The sequence below is a fragment of the Protopterus annectens genome, chromosome 7.part1, assembly GCF_019279795.1.
Source record: "Protopterus annectens isolate FY-2018-M chromosome 7.part1, PAN1.0, whole genome shotgun sequence".
Classification (NCBI taxonomy): domain Eukaryota; kingdom Metazoa; phylum Chordata; order Ceratodontiformes; family Protopteridae; genus Protopterus; species Protopterus annectens.
Genome location: NC_056740.1, coordinates 454,191,689 through 454,205,607, shown reverse-complemented (window position 1 = coordinate 454,205,607; position 13,919 = coordinate 454,191,689). Strand labels below are relative to the sequence as shown.

Genomic DNA, 13,919 nt, shown 5'->3' with positions numbered 1-13,919 from the left:
AATTTACCATTAATTTATCTACCTGAAATGTTCTTAATTCTAGAACATATTTTACATCTTCCACAAGGAAAGGAAACCATATTAGCCCCCTGGTAAGAAACCTTCTTGAAACCTAACAACTCCCTTAAATTTAAATACCTCTGATAAGAAAATGTAACGTGAAGGGAACAAATGCTTTAGTTGCTCATCTTCACATACCACTGGCCACAAATCTTTCACTGACCTCCTCAAAATATCAGACAATGGGGAGAATCTGGTAACAAAAATGGGAATGGCTGGTGGCTTATGGTATTCCTTGAAGGCTGTTTGCCGAGGTACCAGAAGCACCATTAAAAGTTGGAGTTTGTTTCCAGTAACTGTCTCCTGAGTGTATCTTTTGGATATGTTAAAATGTATCAGCACTAGGTCCTGTTGGACAGAAAAGAAATATACATGCATGTCAGACTGTATTTGTAACGGTTGAACTGTATATATATTAACAGAGGATACTGGGAGGGAAGGGGTTAAGCTCAGCCCAGCTAACCTTAAGAAAATATAGGCTGAAATTAAATGACTTGGTTTAGACCATAAACTTTTTATCTCACTGAATGCAGCCAGAGACGCAATGTCTGGGCTGGGATCCAGCTCTTATTGTCCTTAGTGGTGAACTAATTGCTACCCTGGTGTGCCAAACCATGGCTGGTTAGTCACTGCAAGAAGGGTGGAAGTAGTGGAACTGTTTTACAGGCTCCAGATGCTAGAATAAGCCTTAGCAAAGTTCTAGATATGTACTGTAACACATATGTGCCAAATTCTGGCTCAGCTTATACTCGGGGGGGGGGTAGAGTGGGAACCACAGAATCAGGTGAGTAGATGTGATGTCATTCTGTAGCCAGCACTGAAACTGTATTTAGATACTAGTGAGAGATGTAATAATGACACTTAGCACTCTGTTTTGGAACTGACAAGACCACTCGCCCACTTCATCTTGCCTTGCTTACTTTAGTAGGTAACTTAACCAGGGAACAGTAATTATTCAGTCAGTTAGGAAAATATAGTGAGATTATCTAAAAGTATTGTTTTTCTGCATCTGTCTGAGTCTTTTCATCTGTGTTACTTTTTTATATTTCCTGTGAATTGAAACTCTGGTGTTTACTGTGAATATATATTCAGTATTGTCATTTTTTTATTAAATATATCTAAACCTTTCATTGTGGCTGGTCTTTTAGAAAATATTTAACTTTTGACAGTAAATGCATTTATTTAGTGGCACTGTAGCATCACGCCCTTAAAAGTCTTGTCGATTGCTTAACACTATCATTTGTATAAGTATTAATTTTACTAAGAGTACTTGGGTACCCTGGTATGGGCCTTAAAAGTAGCTGGCTGGTGGCAGTGAATCTACCTTATAGTCTGGGTGGAGGTGGCATAGTGGGTAAATCTGTGCCAGCCTTTCCCAGAGGGGTGTGTGTGTGTGTGTGTGTGTGTGTGTGTGTGTGTGTGTGTGTGTGTGAAAATCAAATCTCAAAGAAAAAGGTGGAGTCTTATTTTGGGCCTAGAGAGGAAGTCTAGCTCCAGTAATGGAGTGTGCTCCCTGTGTGCTCTTAAGGTAAATTGTGCTTGGTGCAGACAGCTGCATCTGAAAATACTGTGTGTATCTATTTTTGTTCTAAGTGAGTGTTCCCACAGGTTTCAGAGGTGAGGATTGAGGCGCCTTGATTACTGGCCCAGAGGAGGGATATCACACTCACCAACATGAGAGAGTGCTGCATCCCCCATCCTAAAGTATCATGTCTTCAATGCTGAGGTTAGACTACAAAGAAGTCTTCTTGGAAATAAAAATAAACTTGGTAACCCCAGCATACCCAGTTAACAGTTAGGAACCATTCCAAAGCAAACTACATCCTATTAAGCAAGTTTTTCAAAATTCAGTGCCCCTTCCAACAACGAGCTCACAGTAACCTATGAGCACTTGCTCACAGAGACCCTGTACAACCATGTAATGCTGTAGGTAGACTGCTGTACCTACTAGAAGTAATCCCAAAACATACTCTAAAAACAAACTGCATTGGTGGAATCTTAACCGTAATAAGGTATACAACAAATGGAAAAAAGTCATGGCTAAAACCAAGACGAGCAACTCCTATAATGCTAGGAGAACTCTAAAGTAAATAGGAAACCAAGAGAACTAATTAAGTCCAACAAGGCCAATTATGATGACAAGAAAGCTTCACAAGCTAAAAACAACCACAAGATCTTCCACAGCTTTGTCTGAAACCTCAAAGGCAGCACATATCAATATGTCAAACTGGTGGTCAATGGTGCCACCTTCACTGAGCACAGTGAAATAACAAATTAGTTGGCTGACAAATTTAGCTCAAACTTCACCTCAATCTCACCTTGCCTCTCCCCATGAAATACTTACTAGCATAACTTCCCAACTATTAAGCTAGAGCAGGTTTTGAAGGCACTTGCTAAGGCCAAAAACACAGCCTCAAATGGTCCGAACAATATCCCAGAAAACCTCTTACAAAGCTTGAAACATGGCCTAACAGGACAACTTAAGTCACATTTCAACTATAGGTTCAAAACAGGCTTTGTACCATGAGAATGGAGAAATGCAACAGTTATCTCACTTCACAAGGGTGGACCATCAACCGACCCCTGACACTACAGACCCATTAGTCTGACTTTGTCTAATATGCAAATGCATGGAACAAATTATCATGGAGGTGATCGACAAAGACAAAGGTAATCTTCAGACATTGGTCCCAATGCAGTTTGGCTTTGTCAAGGGAAAGTCATGCCTACTAAACCTGGAGGAACTTCTTTGAGAAGGTCACCAAGGCAATGAATGGGGGAAAACAGTGCATACTTCCTACCTGGACCTGGCTAAAGCATTAAATACAATACCCCACTTGGGTAGTTGACAAACTCACTGAACTGGGCATAAACCCCTACATAAATATATAACATAATTAAATCCCTAAATGTGGCACCCTTGAGGAGGGTTGGGCCTCAGGCTAGCAACCTGACCCCATAAAACCTGAACCTGCTATGGAAATAACGAGTGCTGATGGGCATTCGTTGCCCGATGTGCTAAATGCATGGGAGCAAATCCAGAGTGCAGGATCCAGGATATCTCTAAATGTGAAGAAGTACATATTCATACCTTACATCTCCTTACTTACCTGTTAATACCTTACATCTCCATACTCTCCTATTCATACCTTACATCTCCTTACTTACCTGTTAATACCTTACATCTCCATACTCTCCTATTCATACCTTACATCTCCTTACTTACCTGTTAATACCTTACATCTCCATACTCTCCTATTCATACCTTACATCTCCTTACTTACCTGTTAATACCTTACATCTCCATACTCTCCTATTCATACCTTACATCTCCTTACTTACCTGTTCATACATTATATCTCCTTACTCTCTTACTCATACCTTACATCTCCTTACTCTCCCTTCTACACTCACTTCCTTCTATCAATTTATCTCCCCTGGCTTTCTCTCCAAATATACCATTTGCCTGCTTTTCTCTCTCTTTGTATTGGAATTCCTGTTTGTATTATGCTAACTTACCTTTAATTTCTCTACAAACTGGCTAAAATGTTTCTAGCTGTTAAATTATTGTTATATATCTTAGGCAATGTTTTCAAATTATATCTAATATGGTAGAGTACAGTCTCTGTTAACCGAAACTCAAGCAACTGGCATGCGGAACTGCCTGCAGTCCCACATTAAACAGAAGTGGCTGCGCTTTGCGATTTTTGATTGGCTCATATGCTGGTATACAATCCAATCAAAAATCACAAAGCAGAGCCTCTTCTGTTCAATGCAGAACAGCCTGTTGTTTTGCATTGAACAGAAGAGCCTCTTCTTTGTGATTTTTGATTGGCTTGTATACTGGTATACGTGACAATCAAAAATCGCAAAGCAGAGCCTCTTCTGTTCAATGCGGAACAGCCTGCTGATCCGCCCTGATCATAAGAGGCTCCACTTAGCAATTTTTGATTGGCTCACATACCGGTATATGAGCCAATCAAAAATCACAAAGCAGAGCCTCTTCTGTTCAATGCAGAACAGTTCAAGCAACCAGAAACTACACTTATCCGGCATCTACCAATCTCCATGGGTGCCGGTTAAGTGAGAGTTTACTGTATAATTATTTAAACTGTAGTTGTTTTTTGTATTATTTTCAAGGATTGTAAAATTATTGTTCTTAAAATATTTTGTAATATGTTGGAGCTTTTCTCCCCAGGCCTCTACTGAAAATGGGCTCTTACCCACTCTGACTTTCCCAGTAATCAAATATTTATCTGTCAATCAATAAATAAATTGCTGGACTGCCAGCTGGCTCGCAGACAGGAGGTAGGTGGTCAGGATTAGTGATATCACCTTCATTAAGAGATAGGTCACTAGCGGTGTACTTCAGGGTTCTGTGCTGGGAACACTCCTATTTGGTATTTACTTCTCACAGGTAAAGGCTGATGTCAAGGGCTTCTGCCTGACCAAGATCACAGACTGCAAATTGGGAGCTATCACAGAGTCCCCCAATAACAAAAACATCTTACAGGAAAGGTTTAACGCACAGAAATGACTGGTGCCAAAATCATGGAATAAATCTAAAAGCCAAGAAATGCATTACAGTGCCTTTCGGAAAGACGCCACCTAAGATAAGTACTCCATTGATAAGACACCCCTAAGAGCTGATCAAGGATCTGGGAACATATGTAGACAGTAATCTGGCCTCTAACCAACTGGTGGCCAAGGCAGTAAGAAAATCATTCTATATTGTCCAACTTATAAGTAAGGGCATTGCATCAAGGTCCAGGGAAGTCACAGTGCCACTTTATTTGGCCCTTATCAGAGCCATCATTGAGTATAATGTCCCTTCAGCATGTACCTAAGCAGACATATGCAACAAATGGAATGTTTACAAAGGTTCCTTACCAAGAGAACCCAGGTATAAATACATTTTCCTATATGGATCACCTTAAAGCTCTATTTCTATACTTTGTCTCCTGCAGGTTCCTGAGAGGTGATCTGTGCATGGCATATCTTTTTTTTTTTTTTTTTTTTTGGACATCCACAAAATGAGCAACATCAGAACCACTAGATTCCCATACTTTGGAAGAGACTCTCTATCCATGTGAAACTGACTCCATCCCTGACCCTATTTAAGCATTGGAAATCAGAAATTCACCCTGGTTCTGGCCCCCATGTCTGTGATAGTTTGGGCATTACTATCTGCCTCTGCCCACACAAAACTGCTATAAACTTCCTAGCTAACATATCCCCTCCTATTAAATGCCCATGATACATAGAGACACAGCTGGATTGGTTTGCACTGCTAGACTTACAAAGGTCCTGCTGATCATTAGCCTAGTATATACCTATAAACCTCAGAGGGTAAAGTCCCTTCAGATCTTGCTACACCACACAGACCAATTTCAATTGTTAACCACGATTATGAAGTGCTTAGATCTATACTAGTTAAAAGTAAGGCAAAAGTGTTGCTAAAATGTATATATATGGCCAGTGGGGTTTTGTGGAGGACAGGCCAACATTTGACAGCACTGAAGAACAAGAACACTGCTGATCCAGGGGGCACAGAGTGTAATAAAACACTGCCACTGCTGGTGGGTCTTCATGCAGAGGAGGCATTCGAGGCAGCTGGCATTTTATGAGTACAGCAGTGGTAGCATATGAGCTACTTAATAGAATAATAGGGTTAATTAGCAGGATATATGAAGAGTGAGAGGCAAGAATTAAGGTGGGAGGGTTCCTCTCCAACAAGATGTGCCTCAACAGAGTAACCACTCAAGGGTGTACCCTTTAATATTTGCTTTATTCTTACAGCCAATGGCAAATAAAATAACAGATTACCATACCAGTTATATGCTTAAATTTGTGAATCAAAAAATTCTTTATTTGCAAATGATATTATATTTTACATGTTATATCCAGAAAAGGACATTTCAGATTGTGAAACAGTTACAGAGAGTTTCAAGTTTTTTTAGGATATAAAATACATGAAGATGACACAACGGTTATAGTGGTAAGATCACATCAGGTCACTGAAGGTAGTTTCAGTAAATATAAAATGGTCGAAGTAAGCTCTCTGAAACATCTGACAACAGTGGCATTTATCTTTTTATCCACTGTTGTGTAACCTCGGAGTTGTTATATACAAATTCAGGGGCTGTGGGGGTGTCCCCCACATGAAAGAGTACTGGGGGTTGCCTCCCCGCAACAAAAAATTTCTACAGGGTATTCGCTGAAGACAGTTTTGATGAACATTTTTCAGTGTTTTAACATTCCCCAAAACAGCCTTTGGTGAGCTGATATAAATTATTGGTAAACTATATGCACATACATGAATTGGTTCAGCAATACCCTTATCTAAGGAGAGATAAGATGCAGTATTCATAGGTTCATAGGTTCATACTAGGCTATCTGCCCTGGGGCAATTATAAGCCTAGCCCGATTCTGTATGGCTTACGCCACCCCTTGATTTGAGTATACTGTGCCCTTTTTAAGGTTTAGTTTACTGTGCCTCTGTCTAATAGTGACACGGGAGTAATCCCTGGGACAAACCTACGATCCCCCATCCACTTATCGAGATTCTTCTTGAAGAGATTCAGTGAGGTGCTCTGCCTCACATGAACTGGAATTCTATTCCAGAGCGAAGGGAGCCTCTGGGTTATGAACCTGTCCCTCCAGCAAGTTCTATTTATTTCTGTGCTGAGGTTCAAGTCCCTCGAGCGTGTGACTCTAAGGGATTTAGATTTACTGAGGTGGAGCATGTCCATTAATTCTGGATTTGACATAGCTTTGTATGTCAGGCATAGATAGCCTCGAAGTAGGCGGTATGCAACTGAGTAGAGCTGGAGTTTTTTTAACCGAGCAGCATATGGCATCTGTTTGAAACCCTTGATCCTCTTGGTGAGATACTTTTGGGGTCTTTCTAATTGCTGCAGGTGTCGGGTAAGGTACATCCCAAAAGGGGCATTGTATTCTATGATGGGCCTGATAAGGGATGAATAAAGGGGCACGATTACCTCTCTTGATCTAGATGTGAAACCCTTCGTGATGAGGTGGGCTATGTAGAAGGACTTTCTAACCACTTTGGCAATGTGGTTTTCAAAGGAGAGATTGCTATCAACTTGGGCCCCCAGGTCCCTAATAACTTTCTCTGAACTTAATGGGTTTCCGCCTATGTGGTAATTTGTGGGCACATTGTTTTTGCCAAAGGGTATGACTATACATTTTTTGGCATTTAGCTTTAAACCATGGCACTGGCACCAGTTATCTGTCTCTGTGAGACCTGTTTGAAGGATGTTTGTGTCAGCTGGAGAGTTGATTATGGCGCCCAGTTTGCAGTCGTCTGTGAACTTGGTGAGCCATAGTCCTCCCACGTTTGCCTGTACCTCGGAAAAGTATATACTGAACAAGAGTGGTCCCAGGACAGAACCCTGTGGGACGCCACTTGTGACCGGTTTCGAGTCTGACATGGCTCCAGCAACTCTCACTCTGTGGGTTCTGTCTATGAGCCAGTTTGCGACCCATCTTGTGACATAGGGGTTTATATTTAAGCTGGATAGCTTATCTATGATGCCCGAGTGGGGTATTGTGTCAAATGCGTTTGCAAGGTCCAGATAGGCTGTGTGGACTACCTTCCCTTCATCTATGACTTTGGTGACTGTTTCAAAGTCAACCAGGTTCAAAAAGCAGGATCTGCCCTTGACAAAGCCGAACTGGGTAGGATCTAGTGTCTGTAGGTCCCCAATGTCTTTGTTTATGAGCTCCATGATGATCCTCTCCATAGCCTTGCAGACTAAGCTAGTCAGGCTTATGGGGCGATAGTTTCCAGGGTCCGTAGAGGCTCCACCTTTGTGGAGTGGGACCACTGTTGCTGTACGCCATTCTGTGGGCAGTGAAGGATATGTGGCAAGAGATTGAAGTGATAGTACAAAAAGTGAGAAGTCTATAGTTCTTTATTATGTATATAGATAGTAAGATACAAGCAAAGAAAAGGTTTTTAGTCCATTTAATTTCTGTAAACAGGATGGGCATATTTTTATCAACCAAAGGAGAAGTTGTGGACAATAATTAATAAAGAGTTAAAGGAAGTTATATGGGGGAAGGGCAAGTGTTGACTGGGATAAGTGTTTGTTTGCATAGAACATAGGTGGCTTAGCATTAGATTTGAAGGGATATGTTAGAGCCAGTCAGCTGAGGCTCATATACATTTTGCACAAGTAGAAGGTTATAAATCAAAGTGAAAGGTATGATGATGAAAAAGAGGGGAGTTCAAGAAATAAAGACAGAGTAGGATTTGGGGTGCAGGCTCTCAAGATGAATGACAACCATACAGAATATGATATTTATAAAGTAGCAGAAATCATTCTAAGGACTAAGCCAACACAAGAATGGAGAAAGGAGAGCTTACCAATAGGAATGACTGCAATTAGGAGTATAGAGAAAAGGCAAGCGAGCTAGAACATATTTGACAAAATTAGCATAGGAACCAAAAAGGTTTTAATAACTATGGAGGGAAAGATAATAGCATGGGGTCAGGCAAGTGGAACTTTGGAGCTGCAGGTTTGAGACTGACCAGGGACTTACACTAGAGGGGAAGATAAAGGGATAGGGGAGTGCTAAGTGTAATTAACTCTGGCTGAGTTTTTAGTTGAGTCCAGACAGAAGCTGAAGTAAAAAAAGGAATAATTTGATGGGCTTATAAAAGACTGCATGTAAATTAAGAATTAGTCAGAGGAGGTTAGAAAAAATCGGAAAGGCAATTTACAAAGAGCAATGACAGGACATCAGTATGACTGTCAAGTATGCAACAACGTGCAGAAGGGTTAGGATTTTTTCAGGGAAATGTTTGCATTAAGTACTTTTTATATCGCAAGCAGACTTTACAGAATGTTTCCTTAGGTACACAGCAACTGCTGGAGGTGTGATAGTTCATGAGTTGGCTCATAGCTAGTTAATAGGCTTAAAGCCAAGGGGGGCATTAAGGAGCCCAGCCTAAATTCCCAGTTGACTCAAGCATTGTCTGGTTAAGTGACTTGCTGAATCACACAGTAGAAAAATAAGGGCTGAAGGAATCACACCCTGTACCACAGGAACTACACCTTACAGTCTTAACCCTCTCTACCAACTATCAGACAGTGGGAAGGAGAAAGGTAATTGGAAATATAAGAGTTGGAAGATTTCCTCCAGATTACTTTGTCAGAAATGGAGGAACAAATGATTTTAACTAAGGAAATGGTTCTTTTGAGCCGATATAAGATATGAATTGCCTAAACATAGGAAGGCCTTGTTAAATTTATTACTACTGAATGCCAAAAAAGCAATTAGAAAATGGAAATCAGAATCTAAACCAGGCATAAAAGAAGTACAGAGTATCATAAAGAAGATAAGACAACCGAAACAAAGATTGTTAGAAAACGGAAGGATCAAATTACATAAAAATAGATGGAATTTGTGGAAACAAAAAGTGTGTGCGGGGAGGTGTCAATCGATTGATGGCACTTTCACTGCATGCTGGATGATCCTCCACAGTTGTATGACCTCAGGTATATTTAAATTTGAAGGTGTTGGGGGTGTTGCCCCAAATGGGGAGTGCAGGGGGCTTGCCCCCTTGCAAAAAATATACCCCCAAGGTTCTCTGAAAGCTGTTTTGGCCAATTTTTCTTTCGATCGAGCAGCACTTAGTGATAAAGATGGTTGATCAATATGATTCCTACATGCAGAATAATGTTCAGCAAGGGGGGGGGTGAAGTTCAAGGGAAGGCAGGACCTGAGTAACTTATGCAGCATTGGACTGAATGGAAATTGTTAAAAAAGAAAACATACATATGTGTAATGCATGTGGTTAATGAAAAATGTTTAAAATTCTTTGTTCAGTATCTGTATATGTAGCCATGCCATTGCTCAATGTGTGAAGTTAATAAAGGTGTTAGAAAAATGACACCTCAAACTAGATTCACTATAATTTCTAGAAAATAAACAATACACAGTTTAAACATAGGAAGGGTAGACAGACTGCTAGGAAGAATAGGGCACAAAAGTGGACCCCAGCACATCTGATGCAAGCAAGAGCCATCTGAGTAGAAAAAAATGTCTCAAGAACTCCATGGTCATATTTTTTGTGTCCTCTGCTCCAAGCTCAAAAAAGACAAGTTACATCACAAGGATGTCCAGAACTGCAGTAGGGTTAAGAAAAGTAATATTCTATATAATCATACCTAAGGCATTCTGATTAAATATTGGCTAATTACTAAAAAGGGCAAGAAGAAAAAGATGCTGCAGTCTAAAATATAATATTTTATTAATTAAATACAAATAATATTAGTCAGCAAAGTTAACTAATTCATAGATATGCTACTATTATGATCAAGAAAAGAAGACTTAAGCCTGCCTGTCACAATGGTTTTATTCTGTTTGCTTATGCTTAGAACCAAACATTTAAGACCCATCTTGTCCTAAATATATTATTCATATACATTAAGACACTTATTCGATAACTAGTAAAAACTGTAAATGAGACACAGTAGTTTCAGTGACAGTGGTGTCAGTTTTGTGCTTTTTTCACTTTTGGTGTAATTAAAACAGCCTGAATGTCCATAACATTAGTTCCAGTTAGGCCAGTCGTTATAAGATTCTGACCATTGCTAAACTTGCTAAAGAAAGTGTAGGAATCATTGTTTGTAAGGAAACTCTCCACAAGAAGTCCCTCTGCTTCTGCCTTGCACACCATCTCTAAGGAAGAGACAGCTCCAGCTGCCTCTGTTGGTCCATCCTGTCCATCGGTCCCAGCGCTAAGAAACAAGATGCTGTGTTCCAAATCAAGTTCCCTGTCTGTGCTCAAACGATGAAGATGAACAGCAACACGCAGCGCCAGCTCCTGATTCCGTCCTCCCTTCCCTTTGCCTTGGAGCTGAACTGTAGGTTCCCCACCAGTCAGAAGGCAAACTGGCTTCCTGCTATTCAGATAATCAAATACTTCCCATTTTTCTTGAATAAGTAGGTCAGGAATGGTTAGTTCTGCAGCAATGGCTTGGATTTCCTGTTTCAGTTTAGGTTTTTTAGAAATGTTGGTGGGGCATGAATGGCAGTTCAGACTACTGCATGCATACAGAATAATCAAACTGTACAACTTGGACACCATGCTGACCTCCCCGCATAAGGATGTGGACAGAATCATAGTGTTATAGCCCAGGTCCTCAGCTTTCTGCTTTCCCTTATTTAAAGCAATGGTATTGGAGCCAATCACACTGTTAGAGACATGTGACAAGTCGGCAGCACTTCTTGGTTCTTGACTTTGAGATGAAACAACACAATTCACAGATTCAGGCATGGAAGCTGTCAAGTTGTACTTGGACAAAATCTCAAGACAGTCTTGGACTGTGTGGTTACTGGCAACTGTTGGTCCACTGGCAATAATGTCCAGACTATCTCCAATCACATCAGACAGGACAAGACTTACTACCTGAAAACAAAAACAGATCACAGTTAAAAAACTTTTTTCAAAAAAAGTGTATTTTTGTACAGCATAAAGCATCAAATAAAAAGAAGTTCAGCAATCAATGCAGAAGAAAATCACACATTCGGTCCTCTTAACCTTGCTGGAAGTAGCACAACAATAGTTTATTCTCTGCAACTAGTGAATAAAAACGTACATTACAAGTATAAAATAGGTGCGTAAAATCTTACCATAACCATAGTATTCTGGATTCTTGGGTTTCCTCCTCTTGCTACCCGAACGTCTGGCCAGTATTCAAAAGCTTGCGGTCAATGCTAGGTGAGTGGGACATCTCATGTGGCTAGAGGAACATGGGCCATAAAAGTAACATCTGCACACACCAGACCTCAGAACTGAGCACCCCAGTCCCAGGACAAATGTGCAAGTCCAGTGCCACTCAAGAAGGGACCATTATGTAAACAAGCAGGAAAGGAAGGGGGGGGAGGAAGGAATGCTGCAACGTGGAAGAGAAGGACATCTATGGTTATGGTATGATTTTACACAACTAATCCATGTCCTTCTATTCTCAGGTTACAGTATTCTCACTGTGGAAGAAGACATCTATGGTTCTGGGAAGATTTTACACAGCTACTCTATTCCATATCAGCTATTCTATTATATGTCACAACTATTCTATTCTATGTCAAACAACTAAAACTAGACACATTCTTTGACAAACAACTCAAACTAGACAAAAAATATATATTATACATCTATGCAAAACAAATATGAAAACAAGCCCACAAAGTTCTGGCAAGCAATTAACTCGCTCCTCCACCCAGGTAAAGCTACAACCCCAGAACCAACAACCAATAACCAAAGCGTGAGTATTGCCTCACAAATCAACACCTACTTTATAAACACCATCCTCTGCTTAGTTACAAGGAACAATTCCATCTCACCGTCTCTTCCACCTAATGTGGAAACTAACAACAACTCTTTTACCTCAAACCTGTCCCAACTAACATCGTAAGAACAATGCTGAAAAAAACTGAAACCTTCTTCCTTAGCAGCTGACCAACTCCCCAGTGAGTACCTCAAACTTTCAGCTGATGCCATACCTCAGCCTGTCTCCATTCTGGTAAATAAGTCTATAGCAGAACAATATGTCACAAAATTATGGAAAATGTCCTATATCACCCCTCTACATAACGAAGGAACATCAACAGAATTAAACAATTACAGACCCATAGCCATCCTTTCCCCCTGTGTCAAAATTCTGGAAATATGTATCCACACGTAATTACTACAATACCTGTTATCTCACAACCTTATCTCTCCCTCCCAACATGGTTTCAGACCAAAACACAGCACCGCCACAGCCCTAATTAATTTCTCTAACACCATCAACCAACTGAGAAATTCAAATCAGGAAGTACCATCAATCTTCCTAGACATGTCAAAAGCGTTCGACACGGTCTCCCATCAGAAACTCCTTAGTACTCTTGCCTCACTAAACCTATCAAAGACTTCCCTCTCCTGGTTCCTAAGCTATCTTTCTGACAGACAACAAGCAGTACAATGGAAATCCAAACTCTCACCACTTCTGCCTGTCTCAGTCGGAGTCCCCCAAGGGTCCATACTAGGAACCCTTCTTTTAAACATCTTCTCCAATGATCTAGCCTCATCCACAACACATGCTAAAATAGTTCAGTATGCAGACAATTCAACTTTAATCTGCTCAGCAGATACCTTACCAGACCTCCAAATAGTAGCCCAACAAGCTTTTAATGATATAAAAACATATATAAGTAAATCACAACTAATCCTCAACACCAAATAGACACCGTTAATGCTATTTACAGTAGAAAACATTCACCGACCACACCTTCTTTCACCATTCTCTCAGCAAACAACACAGTCATCCAACCACTTGAGCATACAAACCTCCTTGGTGTGACAATTAAAAATAAACTCAGATTTGACTAACATAGCCATCACAATTAAGAAAGTTCACATCAAACTTGGCTCACTGTACAGAAGCAAGCCATTCCTCACTGACAGTACCAGACTAGCCATATCCAGAACCTTCCTCATTTCTACGCTCCTTTATGCTTTCCCCCTCTTTACCAATTTAAAAAAAATCAGACTTAACCACATAGGAAACTTGCTACAACAAAATAGCCCGCTTTGCAGCCAACTTTCCCCACCAAACCCACCACTGTATTGCTCTACATAAATTAAATTGGCTTGAGCTACCTAACCTTCTCCACATCTACCAAATTAAATTTACACAGAATATCATCTTCCATCCTGACAGTTACCCATCCCTCAAAGAACTTGCTGTTCCCTACTCATGCCCACGAAGTCTAAGATCTGCAGACAGAAACATTCTCACAGTAAACAAAGCTAACAACACTCATCGTAAAGCACTATTCTCAAA

The 13,919-nt window shown here is 40.4% G+C and overlaps 1 protein-coding gene across 4 annotated transcripts in view; it reads right to left on the bottom strand.

The window, feature by feature from the left end:
• Positions 1–10,325: 10,325 nt before the first annotated feature.
• Positions 10,326–13,919, bottom strand: part of GLYCTK (glycerate kinase) — a 568,453-nt gene continuing 564,859 nt past the window's right edge. For all 4 annotated transcript variants that reach the window (XM_044078916.1, XM_044078919.1, XM_044078918.1 and 1 more), the window contains one exon: positions 10,326–11,503. In XM_044078916.1, coding sequence (XP_043934851.1) covers positions 10,586–11,503 — 918 coding nt within the window. In that variant the 3' untranslated portion in view covers positions 10,326–10,585. The remainder of the gene's footprint in view (positions 11,504–13,919) is intronic.